Consider the following 21920-nt stretch of genomic DNA (forward strand, 5'->3'; position numbering starts at 1 on the left):
AATTAAATCAAATAAAATGTGCGAAAAAATCCTATTTTAATTTTTATCCTTTTTTATAACTAGTATATTTTTTCAAATATATAATTTTTTAAGCACAATTAAAATCAAATTTATGGTGAAAATTAATAAAGTATCATTAACATTTTTTACTTTTTTTGAATTATAATTTAAAAGAAATTTTCATAAAAATCAGAGTTTATGTTATTGTATATTATTTAAAAGGGTTTTTAATATTTTTTTAAAAAAATATTTGGATGTATATTATATTATCAATATATATGTGATATCTATATATAGTCGTTAGTTTCCGTGACTTTGATGCCCGCATTTTTTGCCTCTCTATAAACGAAGGTTTTCGATAATTTAAAAAAAATATATTTAATACTAAATTTTTATTGCTGAAAATGGAATCACTAAAAAAACTGCACTAAAAATAATTGGATGATGATAATAATAATTTTTAAAAAAATCAAAAAAGGCATCGCATGAGGGGAAAAAAAAAACCCCATTAAAATGAAGTGAGAGAGCTTAACGATGTCTGTGAGCGCTTAATGCCTCCAAAAATCTGTTTTTTCTTTCTCTGCTCTTCGACTGTTCAAAATCTAATTAAAAAGTTCGTATAAAAGTATTGCGTTTTTTGGCGTAAAAAAGCCATCATCGCAGAGCGTTGCTCTCTTGTTAAAAAGATACTAATCTCCGTGGCCCACGAACAAAATGAAACAAACTATAGTGACTATAAAATCGACGAAAAAATTATTTAATACGAGGGATAAATATATTTAAAGCATTAATTAAACTTCCGTTGGAAGAAAGTTGCTGCGTAATTAAGAACTTTTAACGTGGTTTTCCCCTTAACGATAAGAATTATAGATTCGTTTTCTTTTTAAAACCGCGGCGATGATTGGCGAGAAAAGGCCCTAATTATTCGAAAATTGAATTCAAGATTTTTATTTTGCGAAAATCAGGGCAAAAGATTTTTTTGGGATAAATCATTTAGGTTGAATGTTTAATGCGCCAGTTTAAGGTAAACAAGCTTGTTTTTAGAACATTTAATTAGCAAAATGAAAAATTCTGGGAAACGAAAGCGATTTTTAAAAAGCACAGAATGAAGATTTTAATTTTAAACATATATGCATTTTTCACAAAAAATTAATTTTTGTTTTGCCTAAATTCGGAATATTTAATGTTTAAGAAATACATGGAATTGGGACTGTGTTTATTTTCGTCAATGTATATGATAATTCCTTCATACAAGTACTCTTATAGATGCCTGAATGTTAATTCCTAAGCTACTTAAATAGAATGCAGATTAACAAGTCGCCTTTTTAGAAGAAAATAAATATTTAATATTCTGGAAACGAAATTTATTTTTAAAAATATGTTCTAAAAATTGAAAAAGAATTTAAATGGAATTTAAAAAATATTCTACCCAGTTAATCTGTTCTTTATCTATAAAGCAGTTGTTCAAGTAAAACGATATTTACTCCAACAACAGCAAAACGAGATTTCTTAAAAGTGATTAAATGTTATTGTTATAAACAAACATCTGAAGTCATTTAACATTAAAACTACAGATGTTAAAAATGTAATAGTTTTACCACACTCGATAAATTGACGGGTTTTAGATTGACAGATTTCATTGTAACTTTTGACTTAGTTTAAGTAAATAAAAGAATATAATTTTACAAAATCATTTAATATAATAATTCATTAATTATTAATAAAAAAAAAGTTTGTATCTGCATTTACAGGATATCCAGTCAAAGCTTTTAGTTCTGAAATGAATCGTAATCGAAATACTATAGATACCAATACCACTGCTGCCAAACACTTTGGATCAAAATTAATATAATTTCATAAAATAAAATGTATTAAGATTTTTCTAGGAAATGTCTGAAAGTATAAATGAAAGTAAATACGTATATTGATAATTGCATTGATGAATCAAAAATAATACAAAATATTATTTGAAATTGCTAAAGCTCTAATCCTGACGGGTCTTGGTATAAATAGGTACAGGTCATACTAATTATGGAAGTTAAAATAACTGAGTGGAAACTGAATAGGAATATGCAAATACTGATTATGGAAGTTAAAATAACTGAGTGGAAACTGAATAGGAATATGCAAATACTGATTATGAAAGTTAAAATAACTGAGTGGAAACTGAATAGGAATATGCAAATACTGATTATGGAAGTTAAAATAACTGAGTGGAAACTGAATAGGAATATGCAAATACTGATTATGGAAGTTGAAATAACTGAGTGGAAACTGAATAGGAATATGCAATTGTTTTTATATTTCATTAAAAATCGTCGTAAATTTTAAAAACCGTTAAAATGAGGGTCTTGGTACTAGAGTTAAGACTAATTCTAGTGTTAATATATAGGTAAACAAGCATATGTGAGAGGTCCACTAGAGAAGAGTTTCATTTTATATCTTTTTTACCACAGGGTGCGGCGCACGCATGACTTTGGCTATTCTTACAACTTTTTTTAATGAACTGTTAATCACAGTTTGGAATTCGAAACACTCTGCGAATCTTCTATTTATATTTCAAAGGTACGCATGACGGTTGGGATAAGTTTTTGCTATATCTTCTTTTCTTGGTTGTTTTAGCAAATAACACAGCTGCAACTAACAGATGTAGAAATTTATGTTTGGACTATTCTAAGCAAGATTATTCCAACTTCAACGATGCTATGAAGTGAATACGAAACTGACATGCTTTTTGTATCTAAATTCCAGTTGTCGTTTTATTTCCATATTATTTCTGCAGTTTTGTATCACAAACGTAATGTCAACAATTAAAATATTAGGAATTTATTTGGTTTTCTAGTCATTCAGAGAAATTCTTTGGTCATTTTATATTGTTTTTGTACTCGTTTCCATTGTTTTATATATAAAATTAAAATAGGTTTTTAAATAATTGTACTAATTAATCTTTAATTATTAAAATCAGGTTGTAATTGGGTCATCTCTTAGAATTGATATTTTATAATACTGCATCTAAGAAATACATGCGACATTTTATTTTGGTATAGTTTAAGCATCCGTTGAAAGGTTAATATGCAGATTAACAAAGGAAATCGATCATTTAAAGTATAGTAAATTTGTTTCATTTCTGATTTAAGATAGTTAATCTGCATGTAACCCTGGGAAGCAATCTTTAAAAAAATAATATCTTTGCTCCAGCAACTGCAAAGTTTCTGTGCACTTAAATCAATATTAAAACAATCATGCAACAATAGAAAGTGCTGCTAATTGAAAAATAAGGCGACTAGACCTTACAAAAATTCCCTTTTCTTATTTTGTTTTTCTTGCCAAACTTCGCATAAACTCAAAAGTAATTTTATTTGAGTTTGAATTAAATTCTGAAAAAGTACATTTTGGTTGGTTAATTTGTTTCTTCCACTTGGAAAATTAGCGAATGAGAAAAGAAAGTGTGGCGGAGAGAATTAAAGAAACAAATCAATGATAATAAATAAACAATTAAAGAAACACTTTAATGATACAGTATATGTAAATATGCGTATTATCTAGAGTGTGGGTATACTCATTTTATAGATGATAGAATAAACACTTAAATTACCGATTACCTAAGTAATGAGGATATAACGGCTTTCGAGTTCTAATGGTAACATATATGGCATAGGGTGAATTAAATAAAATATCTTATCAAAAGAATGTGACACTTCTATCGCGCACTATCTGTTGAATATGAAGGTTAATTAAAGCTACCTGATATTTATTCACTTTGACTTTAGCTTAACTTAGATGTATTGTTTTAAATCAAATTCTATATCTATTTTGGGACGCAATTCATAATTTTGAGCCACGGTCAGATGATGAGACCTTAGTTGGCACCCCTACCCTCTCCAAACTTCCACACAGCTGGAGAACATTTGGCCCCGACGGATTTAACATGCTCCACACCCGCTCACATCACTGTTCTTTAGTGGAATAAGGTCTTGAAAATGTAGCCCTCTGGTTCTGAAAAAACGAGACCTTACCACCAGGCCCCGCCACTTGATATGCATTTTGAATCGTTTCTGAAAACATTGACTTTTCGCAAAATATCTCTTTTTGAAAAGCTAAAAACAGAGAGAAATTGCAAACATGGAGGAGAAAAATCAATCTACAATCGGAAGGATTTTTAAAAAAATTTTTTAAGTTTAATTGTTTATTTTCAAAGTTTTTTTAAACTAGAATCGGCGTAGGATTCAATATCATTCGGAAAATATTGAAATGTGTGTATACGTAAAGTATAACAGTTATAATTTTTATAAAAAGTACAAAAAAGGTAAAAAATAAAATTCTATCAGAATTTGATTTTTACCTTTTTTTTTTATACTATCCCCCGTCCTACATTATATCTAGGGAAAAATTACCGATAGCGTAAAATATGACACAAAATAGCGCATTGTTTTATGACAAAAGAGATAAATTTATGACTTTTAGCCTAAATGGAGGTTTACGCAAAATTTATTTTCAAGAAAAATTTGAAATAATGCATTATTGTTTTATTTTTCAATTTGTTACGGATTCCTTAAAATTTGTCAGGAAATTTGTCTAAAATAGTGATTTTCAATACTTCATAACTTCATAGTTTCAGTCACAAAAAAGGATTTTTTTTTTGTTTTGCTTTATTTTAAATGTTAAAGTATCAAGAATATTTCATTAAATATGATTTATCGGAGCAGCGGACTATATAAAAAGTTAGATTTCATAACTTCTTGAAAACCATATTTATTAAAATACGCAAAATATAACATAATTAATTCCATCATTTAAAGCATTTTCCCATCTGAATCCATATGCATTTCTCTAACAATTTAGAAAATAGGCATTGGGAAAATGACAACAGCAGACACTCTGGATAGTATGCAACACTTTTAAATGAAACTGTGTCTATTAAAATATATTGAAAAGCATTGTTATATATTTGAAAAGTACTCAAAGTTTTAATTGCAAACATGCAAATATGTGCAGTGCATTCTTATCAGTCTTTTGACTTTTCAGAGACTGTATTATATGGTATTACATTATAAATATATATTCAGTTTCAAAATTTTAAATTCGAGTTTTTAATGATCATTCATACAAAAAATTAAAATTCTATATTTAGCTTATTTAATGCAAGTCCAAATTTTTCACCAAAATTGATCTTGATGGTTCAATTTATATTTTGCTATTACAAAATTAAAATTGACTACAATGCTAATTAATACTTTCATAATCTTTTAGACTTCGAAAGATTTTTTTTCGTATTCTAATGCTTGTAACAGTGTCAATAATCTTACTTTTAAATACAATAAATCAATAAAAAAAGTACCTAACAATGAAAAACACCCGAGCATGATTACTTTAATATTAATTATAACTCTCAGTCACAAAGTCAATTTCACATGGTGAGACATAGATATCACATCGGCCCAAACCACCTATCATCAGACTCTACGTGGCTGTACTCTGAGCTTATTTCTTGTAGAAAATGTGTCGAAGATTCGGTAAAATTTAAGATTAATATCCATTTTCTCGCCAAGCACTATAAAATCGTGCCAGAAATCCAACATACACGTTAAAAGTTCTCTATATTGAATGCCTACAAGAAATCATAATAAACGGGGTTTAGAGTTGTAGTAAAAAAATAAATTGACAGGATTACAATTAACACGAGAAATCGTCCAACAATAAATTCAACTTTGGCGATCTGTCACTAATCTTAAGTATAGCTAAAGATTCCAAAATTTAATTACTACGGCAATTGAAGAATCCATCGCTTATTATAAATTAGCTCTATTGCACATTTATGAAAGAAAATATATGTCTTTGGCTTACCTTTCTATGCCGAGTTCTGTATTCCTTCATAGTGGGGTGGGGAAATTGATGAGGTCCTGTAAAAATAAATATAATAATTTTAAAATTCAATTAGATGTTTTTTTTATATTAATATTTATGAAGCTTGTAAAATTTCAATTCAATTTTCAATTGTGAAAATTTGAGAACAACTTTTGTATAGTTTGCAATAGAGTGAGATAGCAAACGCAGTGATGCATTTGTTGCAGATTTAACTCTTTGCAGCCGAATGTCTTCTCTCACCCACCATTCAAAACGGCGCATCATTTTGACATTTTATTTATTTATTTATTTTTAATTTTAATTGTTAAAAATACCAACATAATGTTAAAATGATGTAGATTTTTCAGGGAAACTCAACTTAATAAATACAGGCAACTTATTTCAGTTGCCTGTATTTATTTTTTGGTGTAATAAACAGGTCCAGATATTAAGTGAATAATTATGCATCGAATCATCTTTACGACTGGAAAAGGTTAATTATTAAACCAATGAGAGTAGTCTTTCGGGAACTTTCTTCTAAATTCATTAATAAGTATACAAGTGTATTATTAGCTACATGCTCATGGCGAATAATAGTTACGGAGCAGCTTATTAGTGTGCGATCTTTGTTGATAAATCGTTGGCATTCGGTTAATTTCCGTCAGATAGAAGCCTAAATTATACTCAGAACCAAAATTGTAGTCATAAATGAAATACCAAATCTCATATATTTAATTCATTGTGTTTTTGAATTATCGCGTTTACGTAATTGTGAAAATACAAATCGTCAGAATGTCAAATCTTTGACGGATTCTATTAAACATTTGTTAATGCAGTACACTCTATATGTTAAAACTATGCATCAAATTGCATCCATCTAGCACTCTTCATTTTTAGCTATGTACTGACTTATATTCGAATAACCGAACAAATAGACATCAGTTGAATGGACTTCGTTCAAAATTTGAATCAATAAGTCGGATATGCGTCAAATTTATATGTCGTGTGAAATTAATTCCATTAAAAATGTTTCTAGAAAAATAAAATGCTGATTAATCAGTCCCTAACGAAGGTAAATAATCAATATTGTACAAACAAGCAGAAAAAATTATGAAGGTAATAAGGCTTGTTTTTACTTTTCATTTTTTTTCAATATTTCTTGAAAATTAGTGATAAAAAACAAATTTATCTCATGAAAAAAATGAAAGACATTTTTCAATAATATTAATCTAAGCCCACATATATTCTAAAGATAAAAAATAGCACAAGATAGTTCAGAAAGTACGAACAACAAAAAATAAGTGTTAGCAACGTGCAGAGCAGCGCCAACGTGCGGTGTGAGTGAGCTTTTATTAATCAGCTAAAGCAGCGGTTTTTAACCTATGGGTCGCGACCCAAAATTGGGTCGCGAAGCATATTTCTTGGGTCGCGCTGAGTCGAACCAAAAAAAGTTAGTAATGCACAAAATTTCAGACATTTTAGAAATGACGACTTGAATAAATATCAACAATCGAAAATGAATGTGATTAACAAGATCAAAAAATATCAGCTGATTAAAAAGCGAGAGAATTGGAAGAGAGCGAGGAATTTGTTAATATTAATCAATTTCAAGAACAATTAATAGAAATACAAAGTGACCAAGCACTTCGATACAATTTCTACAAAAACACTGAATCTTTATGTGCTTTCTGGTTAAAATTAAAAACCGAAAAGCCAATAATTGTTAAAGAAGCCCTAAAAGTATTATTGCCCTTTTCAACAACATATATGTGTGAGGCTGGTTTTTCGGTTCTGTGTGTAATCAAAAACAATTACCGGAACAAGTTAAATCCTGAAATAGATATAAGGTGCTCCTTGACAAGCATTCAACCGAGGTTTTAAAGATCTTTAAAAATGTATTCAAGCACAAGGTTCTCATTAAAACTGTATGACTTGCATTTAAGATTTAAAAGACTTAACATATGTATTGATATTTTTTGTTTTTGTTTTGTAGGAATAAGTTAAAATGTCAATTATTTTCAAAAAGTTATAAATATATTTTAATTTGGTCAATAAAAATTATTAAAAACACTTGATTATTAATTAAATTTTCCTTGGATCGAAAAGTACTTTTGTTTATCTTTATTATTAAAAAAATAAATAAAAAATTTGTAAGTTAAAAAAAATTATCATCGTAAGATTGAAGATTTTTTAAAAATACGATCTAAAATAAAGCAATGCAAAAATGTTGACTTTTTTTGGGGGTCGCGACATGAACATATTTCTGAAATAGCTAAAGTTAGCTTTTCAATGGTGTACTTCCCAAAATACTTTCAGTAGTGTTTTTATCAAAGTTTTTAACCTTTTAATAGTTTTGTATTTGCGATATAATCTATATAATCTGTATTAAATAATCTAATAAATTCAATTGTTAACTACCGTCAGAAGTAGTGCCGTTTTTCGAATTAAAATAGAAACCTAGGAACACTCAATAACAAAATCAATTATTTTAAGTAAGTTTCTAATTGTTTCTTTTAAACAACGCACAAGAAACGGCACAAGTACGCTTTGACTGTTATTTGAAAAAATGAGCATTTCTTGATATTTGCTTTTTGATTTATTATATATATTTTTTAATCTTGTGGTATAATTTTTCTAAAACTCTCCACCAGGTGACGCGACTAATAAAAGAACGAAATTCAATTTAATTGATGACATATTAAAGTATTATATCGAAAATAAAGAAATTTGCAAATTTTTTATATCAGGAAGTGAGTAAAAAAATGATTACAAAATTCCATCTTTACAAATATGAAACAAGTCAAATCATGATAAAAAGTGTTTAAAAACAAGTTATAAAATGATTATTGATACATATCTGCTTTGTGCTCTTCTACAGATAATACTGATATGAGATACCAAAATTCTATAAGTTTCAAAAATCTTTTAAAGAAACTTTATATATCATAAGTAAATTGGGCCTTAGAAACCACAATATACTTTTATAATAAAAAGTTGAAAGTGTATCAATAATTATACACATTCATAACTATAAAGATACGAAATTTCATGCTCCAAATAGATTTTCATAATTCTTTATATCTTTAGCTCGTCGCCAAATTATTCTCTACGTCTTTTACTCGTCGCCAAATTATACTCTACGTCTTTTACTCGTCGCCAAATAATTCTCTACGTCTTTTACTTGTCGCCAAATAATTTTCTATGTTTTTTACATGTCGCCAAATAATTCCCCATGTCTTTCATTCGTCGCCAAATAATTCTATATGTCTTTCATTCCTCGCCAAATAATTCTCTATGTCTTTCACTCGTCACCAAACAATTCTCTACGTCTTTCACTCGTCGCCAAATATTTTTTTGTCTTTTACTCGTCGCCAAATAATTTTTTGTCTTTTACTCGTCGCCAAATAATTTTTTGCCTTTTACTCGTCGTCAAATAATTTTTTATGTCTTTCATTCGTCGCCAAATAATTCTCTATGTCTTTCACTCGTCGCCAAATAATTCTCAACGTCTTTTACTCGTCGCCAAATATTTTTTATGTCTTTTAAGCGTCACCAAATAATTTTCTATTTCCTTTATTCGTCGCCAAATAATTCTCTATGTCTTTCACTCGTCGCCAAATAATTTTCTACGTCTTTTACTCGTCGCCAAATAATTTTCTACGTCTTTTACTCGTCGCCAAATAATTCTTTATGTTTTTTAAACATCGCCAAACAAACATAATTATACTTCAAACAGTGCAGGAATTTTCTTTTGTTACTTTGTATCAATATCCATTGAGAAATAATTCCAGTTTATTTTCTCCTTATTTCAGGCACGTTTGAAAAGGATTTAAGACGAATTTCTCTCAAACTGGGCTTTAAATCGAGGAGTTGCGAATGCTGGAATAATTATTCACTTTCCAATCCCTCATTTATTCAAAATCTATGGGCACATTGTATGCTTTTGGCATGCTTCTAGAAACCTAATGCGAGCTTAGTTCTCAAGATATACAATCTTTGTCCATCCATTTCAATTTATTTCATGATTTATGACGGAGAAGAATTTCAAAAACTTTCAAGTTTTTGTGCGGATTAGACTTTTAAAGAAGAAAATTAATTGTTTTTGGATGACTCTGAGTTTTAGAGGCTAAAGTGAAAAGCTTTCATCAATATTGTATTATTTTCGTTTATTTTGTATCTTTTTAGTTTTTTTTTTTCAAATAAATGACTTTAAAGATAAATTGGAAATCACGGAATAAAATCTGGTCGGATTAAGCATGGAAGATAAATTTATGAGACGTGATTGTGTAACACATGAAATATTAACCATTTAACCTCAGTGCACTTAGAATACCTACGCCCATCAAAGAATCGAATGTATTATTGAAGTACGTGATAAGGAATAAAATGCTTGAGAAGCATGAATTTATTCTCCAGTTGCATTCTTAACTATCATTATTCAGAAACTGATAAGCCGATGTCCATTTGCCCAACGAATTAATTGCTCCCTGCGATCTGTTTGGTTTAAACAGATTTTGGTTGGCGTTTTCCTCACCACCAAACACAAATGTATTACGAAAGCTCAGCCAAGAAAAAAAATTCTATATATAGAAGCAAAATCAGATTTCTTCATTAAATGCTTGGACATCATTTGGAACAACAAAAGATGATTCATTTCCTCATTATTGAGATTTCTTGACTAGAATTTGGCGCAGCATGTCCAACAGTAGAGCATGCGCCTCCACCGTACTACTATTTCTCTTGATTAGACTAAGAAAAGAATCTAGCTTAGTCAAATCAATTTAGTTCTCTTATTCAATCAGTCTAGTTAGGTGATGGAGACTTTCCTGATTTTTCATCGAACCAAAACGAATTTTTAATCTGAAAGTTTCTTTGTTGTTTGTTTGTTTCTTATGGCACTTGCCACTGACAAGCCCGCTGTTACGAAGACAGCGATTTAAGCCTGAGGGGGAACGTCTCTTATTTTTTATAGCAGCGCCAACTAGGGCCAAGAGTACGACTTTGCCACTCACGCATCATTCATTCGCTTGCACAACCCCTTTTTACAGGAGGGCACATTCACACATCTCACAGATAGAACAACAGAAGAACAACCATGCCCAAACCGGGACTCGAACCCGGGACGCCCAGATCACGGGGAAGACGCGCTACCCCTATGCCAGGACGCCGGCCCTCTGAAAGTTACCAGATGAAAACTTAACCCATATATGAGCAATTTCAGATATTTGCCTCAATTGCTTCAAAATCACTTGGTATAACAAAAGATGATTCATTTCTCTTTTATCACGAATTCTTGACGATGATTTGGCAAAGCATGTCCAACACTGAATCTTGTGCCGAAAGCCTCCACCATACTATTATTACTTTTGACTTGACCAAGAAAAGAATCTAGCTTAATCAAATCAGTCTGACAAGACAGATGACTGATGATCATCAAGACATATTTTTCTCCTGAAAATTACCAGATGAAAACGTGTCCCCAAACATGAGCAAAATCTGATTTCTGCCTCATTTGCTTCATTATTTGGAATAAAAAAGGATGTTCCACTTCGCCTTTATCATAAATTCTTAATTAAAATTAATTCTTAATTCATAATTAAGAATTTAAGAAAGGAATCTAGTTAGTATTAATTAGAACCAACTGCAGTTTGGTTGATTGACAAAGGTTTCTCTGGTTTTTTCCTTCAAGAAAAGCACAATGCTTCCTGAAAAGCCTCCCCCCTCCCAGGATGGTTACCTACCAACATAAAAATAAATCAGTTTTAAACTTCTATCTCAATAGGTTCAAGGTTGCATCGAATAGCAAAATATACTCTACTTAATCCTTATCATGGGTTTTTGAACCCGTAGACAGGGCTAATTTAGCTAGTCAAAGTTGGATTAAAATCCCTGTCTCTAAAATTAGGTCTGAATTATTCTGTATGAACTAGTCGGCTTGAAATTATGGTGAACTTACAAAGCAATTCAATTCAGTGCCAAAATTAACATTAATATTATTAGCAAAGGATAAAAATATATCGATATACACATAAAATTTAAAAATAACACGTGGTTGGGGGATTCAAACAATGCATTGTTTGAATCTAACTATTTTCAGTCTGGGGTGTGCAGCATTTTGGATAAAGGACCCGAAAACGAAAAGAAAGTGACAAAGACATAAAAAAACTTGTTATAAATATTGACATTATTTTAACCTAAAAATAAAATGGCATCAAGAAAAATATAAATTCATATACAAATCGCAAGAAATATTTTATAATTAATTATATAAAATTCATTTATTTGATAAATTGTAGTTATTAGCTGGGATAGGAGCCATAGAAACTTTCTGAAATTTCAGCATCAACATCAGAAGATCACAATTTCAAGACCAAGTATCCACTGAAAATTTGTCGTACATGCGGGCTTGATAGTATACTTAAAATCTCCTATCATTAATGAAACATTTCCCAATACTGTAGCATGGAAGCATTCAGCTTCATTATCTAAGTCAAAATTTTAACAATTCTTCCCCTGAAATTCCTAAAGTAGAATGAATTCTTATTGAGACATTAATTTAAAGAATATTTAATTTAATAAATTAAAGAATATTACAATTTTTAAACCACAGTTTACTGAAAAGGCATTAAAACTTTGGTAAACTTATCAAAAACATCACCAAGCACAATGCATTTACAAGAATTTTTTTTAAAATTTTAACTGTTTATATTCCAAACAAATTCTTTTAACATGCATGTGAAAATTTCTTTAAACATTTTTTCTAATTAACCTTTAGGAACTTCAGGATTTTCAGCATTATAATCACCGTTCATCCAAACTAAATGATAGCTAACACATCATATAAAATAATATTTAACTCATGGTTAGTAATATTTACGTGCTTTCACATCATTACAGGTACTTCAACAAATACATCCCTTTCCTACCTCCCCCTTACAGTGGATACACGCGTTTCGACTAGGAATTAGTTAGTCCCAGGATTATAAGTGAAATGAGACATTAATGGGGCTCGTTAACAAGTTAACTCCAATGAAGAGAGCTGAAACCGGTAACTGGCAAACATTTGAACTCTTAATGTCCGCCTCCCAACGCTAAATGAGTTGACTCTTTCAAAATGGCTCAACTGCTAATTGCCATTAAAATACTAATGCCCTGATCAATGCCCGGGATTTGATCCTCGCAGGAAAGAGACATTTAAATAAGCTGATTAAGGCTTTTAGAGTAAATTTCAATGAATATCTGCATAGCTATTCGAGGCTTTTAAATCTTACTTTAAAGTAGATATGAAATGCTATTTAATTATTATGAAGCGAAATTAAATAAATGTTCTTTCTATTAATGGAGTAAATAAATGATATAGCCTCGAACTATAATATATATATATATATATATATATATATATATATATATATATATATATATATATATATATATATATATATATATAAAAGCTATAACTCAAGAACAATATTAATATCTAGAGTGGCCAATGCTTCTTGGCACAAATTTGAATGCCTCCGTCAAATATTGATCAGTGGTCGGATACTCCATGTTATGTGTGAATAAAAAGTGCCCTAAAATTAATGCGTTTTAAATTTGCCACCATTCCTGCAGTAAAGTGTTGCAAACCCTATTAAAAAACCATTTGACAGTTTAGATTAGTAAAAATGAAGCGTTACACGATAGAATAACATGTCAAAGCAAGATTTAAATTAAATAAAAAACACATTTTTTTCTTTAAATTGTTATATTTTTATTGAATCGAAAAGTGCACAAGATGTACGAAATAACACAAATGGTCTCCGCGGCTTTGCTGGATTGTACGCATTCTTTTGTCGAAATTTTCCGTGAACATTTTGCATAAATGTGGCTGAAATTCGTTGCTGAAGCGTTGAATTTCCTCCTTCAATGTATGCGTGCTTGTTGGCAGAGACCTGTGAATTCAAATACCCCCGTACAGAGAAATCCAGTGCTGTTAAATTACACAATCTAGAGGGCCAATTCTCAAACAATGGCTGGCGAACTATCATTATTTTTGAAAGATTGTTCAACAATGAAAACACGTTGTTCTATCGTGTAATTCTCCATTTTTACTAACCCTAAACTACCAGCTGTCAAATAGTTTTTTAAGAGGGTTGCCAACGCTTTACTGCACGAATGGAGGCAAATTCAAGTCTTGCGTTAGTTTTGGGATACCTTTTAGAAGAGCACCACAAAGTCGAAGAAAAAAATAGTTATAATAATATTTACTAATATGGAAATATTATTATCATATAACTTTAAAGAATATATTATTGAATGAATTTGCGAAAACTCGGAAATTAACTCCATATTCAGCAAATAGGATTTCAAAGATCTTCCGATAATGAAATGTAATTTGCATAATTTATTTGCGATGAATTTAATACATATCCTTTTTTTAAACGACTGCACAAATGTTTTAGCATCACACTCTTTTCTTTACTAATTTAGCATTACACCACTAAATCTTGTATAAACCATTAATAGCATCGTACCATTAAATCCTGGTATATTAGTAGTAAATAATTTACTGCTAGCACAGCATGTAAAGTGTTTCATTCTCACAGTGTAGATAATTTAGCCATCTCTATTCACCATGTTGGTGACTTTACGCTCTAGATGCATTGAGTAACCAAATGTATAATGGATAAATTACCGAAGGAAAACAAGAAAAGGTATCACCACAGGCGAAAGAAGGGCACAAAAACTTTAGTACTAAAAGACTTTACAAAAAAGAGGACTTTTTGCAATGTCTTTATCAAAATACTCTTTTACGAGGATATTTAGGATTTTCTCTAGGAATGAATCAATCAATTCATATTTATACTGTTTCACCAAGAAAAATGAGATGTTTGAGCACTGGTTGTTCTTGGATTAAACGTAGGAAGATGACAATTATTTGGCAACAACTCACAAAAGAAATAGTTCAAATACTACATCAGCCATCAGTACCTACATAAATCAATTACGAAATAAATACAATGTTTAAAACATTAAAACAGTATGGCCTATATGCCAATTACCATAGTTTGGAGGATATAATAATTTGACACCAGGAAAGTGCGTTGTGTTATCTCCTGAAATCTGATTCACATCTCATATTCATATGGAAAACACCAGGAACCCAGTACTACCAAGAAAATGTCACCGAATAAACTGGTGTGCCATGATCCTACAGTATCAAACCAGATCTACTTGTTAATAATGGAACCATTGTTGACAAGTTTATCCTATCTTATACATATCCTACTACAACAAGCTATCCATCTGTTCAGAAGTGCACAGGGCAGAGATCTTGCATTTATAAAATGATACGAGTAATACCTTGCGATACAACCATTGTAGACATATTTCATGAAGAAAAAGGTCCGCATGGAGTATCTAGCTTTCTCGGCAGATTTGAGTCCTTTAAAGCATGCATGTGACGGGAAGACGAGTTCAGCATCTTATCCATTTCTTAGTTATCTTTCAGAATTTTGGATTATGTTGATTCAAATAGAGGAAAAACTACTACAAGAAGAGCTAAATGCTATAGTTTTCTGCATGTCCAAATGTACATCGTACATTTGCCCTATACATTCAATTAATCTACATTAAATTGGAATGGTATTAGATTTTATAGAACAGTATTGCATTCAATCTTTGCTTCAGGAAACAGTTTGCTCATTTATTGGCACATACTTATATTTTGTTCACAATTTATATTCTATACCTACTTTATATTAAACAAATTTATAATTGTACTAATTTTTTTTTTTTTTTTGCTTTTACTTTGCCTCTGCTCTTTAGTTGATTTAAAATAAGCAGAAAGTTTTTGTTTATTTAAATAGCATCTAAAAAGGAGCCAAATGAAGATTTTACATAATTCCAAAAGCACTGAAACACAATAAGTGTCAGACAAAAGACTACAAATATATGATGGCTGGTCGACTCACTTATTGGTACATGCTTTTTTTTTGTTCACATTTTTATTCTATAACTAATTTATACTAAGCAAATTTATAATTGTAGTAATTTTCCTGTGCTTTTTATTGTCTTTCAATGTGCCTCTGCTCTTTAGTTGATATAAAATAAGCAGAAATGTTTGTCCATATAAGAAGAATTTATAAAGGAACCACATGCGAATAAGAGATATTTTACGTAATTCCAAAAGCATTAAAGCCCATCAAGCCAGATAAAAGACTACAAATATATGAAGACTGGTCGAAAGGATTAAAAAATAAAATTAATAGAGCAGACACTATATCATCTTCATGAAAACCCATTAAGAACCCAGGAAAGTAAATAAAAAACGCAAGAAATAAATACCACGCTGCGACATACTATGTATGTGATACAAGTATCATTTTTCTGCAGGTAGCGGGTCAAAAACACGGCGAGAAAACATTCGTATAATGAAAGGAGACTTCCATTACTCCAACTAATACGTTTCTGACTGCCATAAATAGAAACATTCCGCCGTCTGCATTATATTGGAAGAAAAGCGGAAAAATGAGATATTTTTTCTCGCTTTTTCTGTTTCTTTCTATCTTTTTCTTTCCATCAGCATATGAAAGAAAGAGGATGTGGAATATGGGGTTAGGAGATAAGTGGATTAGTACTCTGCTGAAGTGCTAATGGATCGCCTGCAGTGGCAAGATGTGGTCAAAACGAGGGCTTACTGTTGTTTTATGTCCATGCCTATTTTCTTTCAAAGATCGCATAGAATAATAGAAAGATACTATGAATGCAGTAATCAATTCGTCTTCTGTGGTTTTCGCAAAGAGGATTTATACTTTTCCCCCTGCTATTTAGGAAGCTTATATTCAGAAAATTCTGAGACGACATCATTACTTATGTACCTTTTATTTATATACATTTCTTTTAATTATAATTCTTTAAGCGCCCGCCTTTTGTTTTTCTCTTATACGAAATATGGAAAAAGAAAATAAATTAATCCTATAAAAATCCGACTTTGGTAATAAAAATTCAATTTTTAAACACCAGATGGCGACATAAGTATTAAATCAAAACTTTAATTAATCAACTAATTAATTAATAATTAGATCATCTTAAAACATTTAAGTAGCGCATTGCCATTAAACGTACAGAAGTGTACAAAATTTGAAGACTTTAGCGCACCAGAAAGTGAATGAAAAGGAACTGAGATAATGAATCTGAAAGAAGGCAAGTTAAATGAAAGTGCTTAAAATTATCTTACCAGTTATAGTATTCTAAAATCTGTTTTAAACAAAAGTTTTCTTGCTAAAAAGCAGAATTATAGAATTCGTGCACTTCATAGATGTTTTTGCTGAATTTTTGCTTTCTGAAAGACTTATAATCTTTTATTTACTGATGATACTTAAAAGTGCAGTTTAAATCTAGTTGATATCTTCGTAATAGGATTATTTTTCTGAATGTATTCTAAAGAATAAAAATGTACCTCCGATAGCAAACAGTAGATATCAGCTAGAAACAGAGACTAAAAATCTTTAGCTATTAATTAACTTATTAAATAACTTTCCATCTAGGGTTATTATGCGCAGAAACTTAATTAATTGTGCAAAAACAAAATTGAAAACTTGAAGGTAAAATAACTCAGTAAAGAATCAAAGTCAGATAAAATATACTGTCAATAAAACATGCATGCATAACAGGAAAAAATGAGCTTGACTATCAAAAGCTTCTGATAAATCCAATAAAATGATTTGCTGTGAAATAAATGTCACGAGCTCAGTTGCTCAAATAGCAGTTAAAACCCATAAATTTCAAAATATTTATGGACTGATAAAACTTCAGCGAAACAACTAAAGTGCCCAATGAACAAAATTATTGATTTACTTGAAAATAAACATTTCACCGAATGCGTAAAATGAAGACTTATTGAAAGCAAAGTTACTGCTACTTTTTTACATGGAATTGATCACTCAGAAATGGAAAGATATCAAATCAGGCGATTTTAAAAGGTTTTTTATTTTCATCTTATCTCTTGAAAAGCTATCATGCAACTTCAAACATCGCCGAACATTATATAAACATACTTCCTAATGTATTGGATGTTCAAAAACGGGGATTTCCCGAATAAATATTAACGATTTGAAAACATACTCTATCTTCAGTAAGAGTTTTCAGATATGAAGGCATATGCATCTTAGAATAAAAATTCTTTCTTTACAAAAATAAGTGAACATAAATGTAAATGAAACGTCCAAGATGAAATGTTTACTAGTATTTTAGCAAAAATACTCTATTATAATTTAAGGATTCTTTCACATTTTCTGGGGCATTATCTACCCGGTTATTTTAACTCTTTTTTTTGTTAATAGAGACTTTCAAATAAAAGTTATAAATAACAAATTTTGCAATATTTAAATTATATTTTATTAATATATTAACATTATTTTTTTAAAAAAATACTAGCTAATGTTCTTTACTTTGTGGTGAAAGCTTATAAGCCAGTTACCAACTACACTACCCGAGAAATTGCTTTTGTATCGTGGTCATGTTATTGGGCTGCGAACCACAAGGTTACAGGTTCTGTCCTCGCTCATCGCTAATAACAATCATTTGAGCGTGTGTGGTTACTGATGCTGTTGCTGCGTCAAGTGAGTCTGACAGCTTTGGTTTTGCTGTGGGTAGCTGGCGAAGGTTGAAGGTTCATCGTCCGAGGTTACCAATGTGGCGAATTGAATTGAGCGAGGATAGAACCTGGGACCTAGTGGTTCGCAGCCCAGTAACATAACCACGATACAAAAGCAATTGCTCGGGTAGTGTAGCTGTTACTGGCTTATAAGTTATTCACTACAGCTTCCTCGTATACATAGTATAAAGAAAGTATAGTAATCGTTAAAAAGTCGAACTGATTTTAAAGAATCTCCAAATTTTATACTTCCTCGAGTTTTAAAAACACATTTTTGGAAAATGTCCGTCTGTTTGACTGTCGGTGACAAAAGGGTTTTGATTTAGAAGGATGACCGCCCCCCCCCCTTTTTGTTATAATTATTGGGATTTATTTATTTTCAGAAAGGGTAAATATACCAAATCTTTCTTGTTTGAAAATTCTATATTTTCGAAGTGTGCAATTAAATGCACTCAAAGTAATGCATTGTACATCCCTAAAAGAGATAATTAAACTTGACCATTCTTCATTATTGTCATTCATTTTAATATTTGTCATCAGTTTCCATACTGCTTATAACAAACGACTACTTCCGATTCACCTTGAGGCAAAAGGGAAAAATCTGAATGATTGGACTGCGACATCTATATTACCTGCGAGATCATTAATAAAAATGGCACGATATTTTTGTAACTTTCTTTTAACTTAAAGCTCTATTTAAAGCCGATATACATTTTGATCGCAATAAAGAGCATAGGCAAGTTTAAATGGATGACTTTTCAACAGCTGATTGGTCAAAGCAGATAACTCGGTTGATTTTGGGTGTACTATTCGGCAGTTTAGAGAAGTTTAGTGTAAATATGTCAATTATACAGATTCTCGGATTCGCACTTTGGTGACCCACGCCTTCTTATAGAGATATCCCATTTTTCCCTCGCTTGGCTTCGGTTTTGATATGATTTGAATTTTTGTACTATTACTTGGAATAAAGATACGTTCTTTTTTATGTCTGACATTATCATGTTGGCCGTCAACATTATTATGTTGATGGTTCATTTAAAATACATCGCAGTAGGGCAATATCGGTTCTTGATTTCCACGGCGACCGCTATTAAAACGATACCAAAAATAACGCCAAGTCAAAGTGAAAGTGTATATGGTTGCTCTTAGTTTGGCTACTTTTGGCTTATATTACAAGATTTGGCGGTTTATTACGATCATCAAAGAAATCAAGTTGTACCCAATAATTGTTATAAACCGTAATCATCACATTGGGTTGCCATTGTATTTATTGTTTTATTTTAATTCTTATTATACAGAGGAATGCGCTTATATTAATATAATGAAAATCCATTCATAGTGCCAATTTAATTCTGGAATTCATTTCGAATTTTGTAAAAAGAGTTCCTTTTTTAAGTTATCTTTCGAATTATGTCTTCACAGACATAATTCGAAAAATGTTTTTTATAGGAGTCAGGATGTTTAAAAATTAAAATTTCATGAAAATATATGTTAATTTTTTCTGACAATTACCTTTCTTTTTCTTTGTATATATTTTGTGAAGTAGAAATTGCAAAGGATGGTCATTTAATAGCGAACAATATCTAATTACAATCGATACATGATTGTTGTTAGCTAGAAATGATTTTAGTCCTTCGATATAAACAGCAGCATTGTATTCCAAATTATTTCATTGATATAACAAGCGAAGAATAAAATACCTGTAGCAGCACCAATATTACTTATAGCTCGAATGAATGATTTATTGCTTCGAAGATTTATGGAACTGGTAGGCTGCGAAGCCACGAAGAGTTAATTCTTATATCGTGTCAAATTATTATCACAAAAATTTAAATGCGGAAACAATAACTGTCAATCCCAGTCAGCAGAAAATTTAATTTCGATTCACTTCCGTAAGGTGACAGCAATTCTTCAAGTAGCACACAACTCTACCCCAATATTGCCACATCAGTAGAATAACTTTGACATAATGCTGCTTAATACTTTGAAGCATTGTAAACATTTCACGTTAATACCAACTTCATAGTGGCATTCATTTTGAGGTTGCCATTATTGAATCTTTAGCAGTCTTAAATTATATTATTAATGCAAATGAATGATGAAAATGCTGACAGATGCTGATAACTGATTCTGACGAATATACTCGTTATGGAAAAAATACAACATTTTGAGTTAAGACGAATTTATTCGTCAGGAGTAATAAGTAATGACAATTTGCAGTTTGAATTACAATTTTAGTAAAAACTCAAACTTATTCGTAAATTTCAAGATGTTTAAAATATTTTGAGGCCAAGTCGAAATCAAAGGAACAAATAAAAGATTAGCAATAATTATTAACAAAAAAAACACCATATATAATATGAATTGTTTTTTTTAAATGTATCTCTGTGTTGTATAAGTCATCCCAGAAGCAATTAGGCAATCATAAATTGTTTTAGACTATTCAATAAGAGGCGCGTCTGGTAATAATAATCGGGATGAGGATCCTTTTGTATCCTTTTTACATGTTTTCGAGATACGGCATTTTTTATGGTTCATATACAAAAAATGCATATTGGTTTAAGAAAATAAATAAATGTGATTATTGAAATAAAAAATAAAAGTCATTTCATAACAACATAATTTCATATCATTCATACTCTGTGTTTGACGAGTATACTAGTCATCGATAAATTTTTGCGACAAAATTTAGATACACATTTTTCGACGAGTATACTCGTCATCACTAAATTTTTGCGACAAAATTTAGATACACATTTTTCGACGAGTATACTCGTCATCACTAAATTTTTGCGACACAATTTAGATACACATTTTTCGACGAGTAAACTCGTCATCACTAAATTTTTGCGACAAAATTTAGATACACATTTTCCGAAGAGGTCAAAACAGTTAACGGGTTAATCAATTCCAAAATAAATTACCACCAAAAATAAATGAAAACGATGAAGGTAAAATGCTTGCTAGTGATTGTAGCGAGAGAACATACTGAACACCAGAAAAATCTTTTCAAATAGAAAAGAACATTATCTCACTACCTCCCTCATTTTTTCACCAAATGAAATCTTAACTGCAAACACAGACGACATTTTATTTAGATTTTTTTCTTCCTTTCCTTCTGAAAATTCTTCGTTTAACTTGTGCCGCCTGTGTTCGAACATAATCGATAATTTTCTTTTAAATGCCGCTGTGGGAAAAAAAAGAGCTTGTAGATCGAATAATCGTTTTTGTCTGTTGATCTTATTGAGAAATTTTCTGTGATAAAATCAGAGGAGATAAAAGAATGTGTAAATGGCTACGTTCTTTCAAGAAAGCTGTGCATTTCGAAAATCCAATAAGCTGGTTACGTTAAGAGATTGGACGAGAATGAAGAGAGAGAGAGAGAGGAAAAAAAAAAAGATTTACCAAGGCTCGTTGCAGATTTACGCAACTTAGT

General features: G+C 30.5%; 1 protein-coding gene across 2 annotated transcripts in view; it reads right to left on the reverse strand.

Annotated features, from left to right (window-relative positions):
• The window catches only part of LOC129980549 (apoptosis-stimulating of p53 protein 1-like), a 599431-nt gene that overhangs the window by 321224 nt on the left and 256287 nt on the right, over positions 1-21920 (reverse strand). For both annotated transcript variants that reach the window (XM_056090899.1, XM_056090900.1), the window contains one exon: positions 5845-5900. In XM_056090899.1, coding sequence (XP_055946874.1) covers positions 5845-5900 — 56 coding nt within the window. The remainder of the gene's footprint in view (positions 1-5844; positions 5901-21920) is intronic.

Source organism: Argiope bruennichi, chromosome 8 (assembly GCF_947563725.1).
Source record: "Argiope bruennichi chromosome 8, qqArgBrue1.1, whole genome shotgun sequence".
Taxonomy (NCBI): domain Eukaryota; kingdom Metazoa; phylum Arthropoda; class Arachnida; order Araneae; family Araneidae; genus Argiope; species Argiope bruennichi.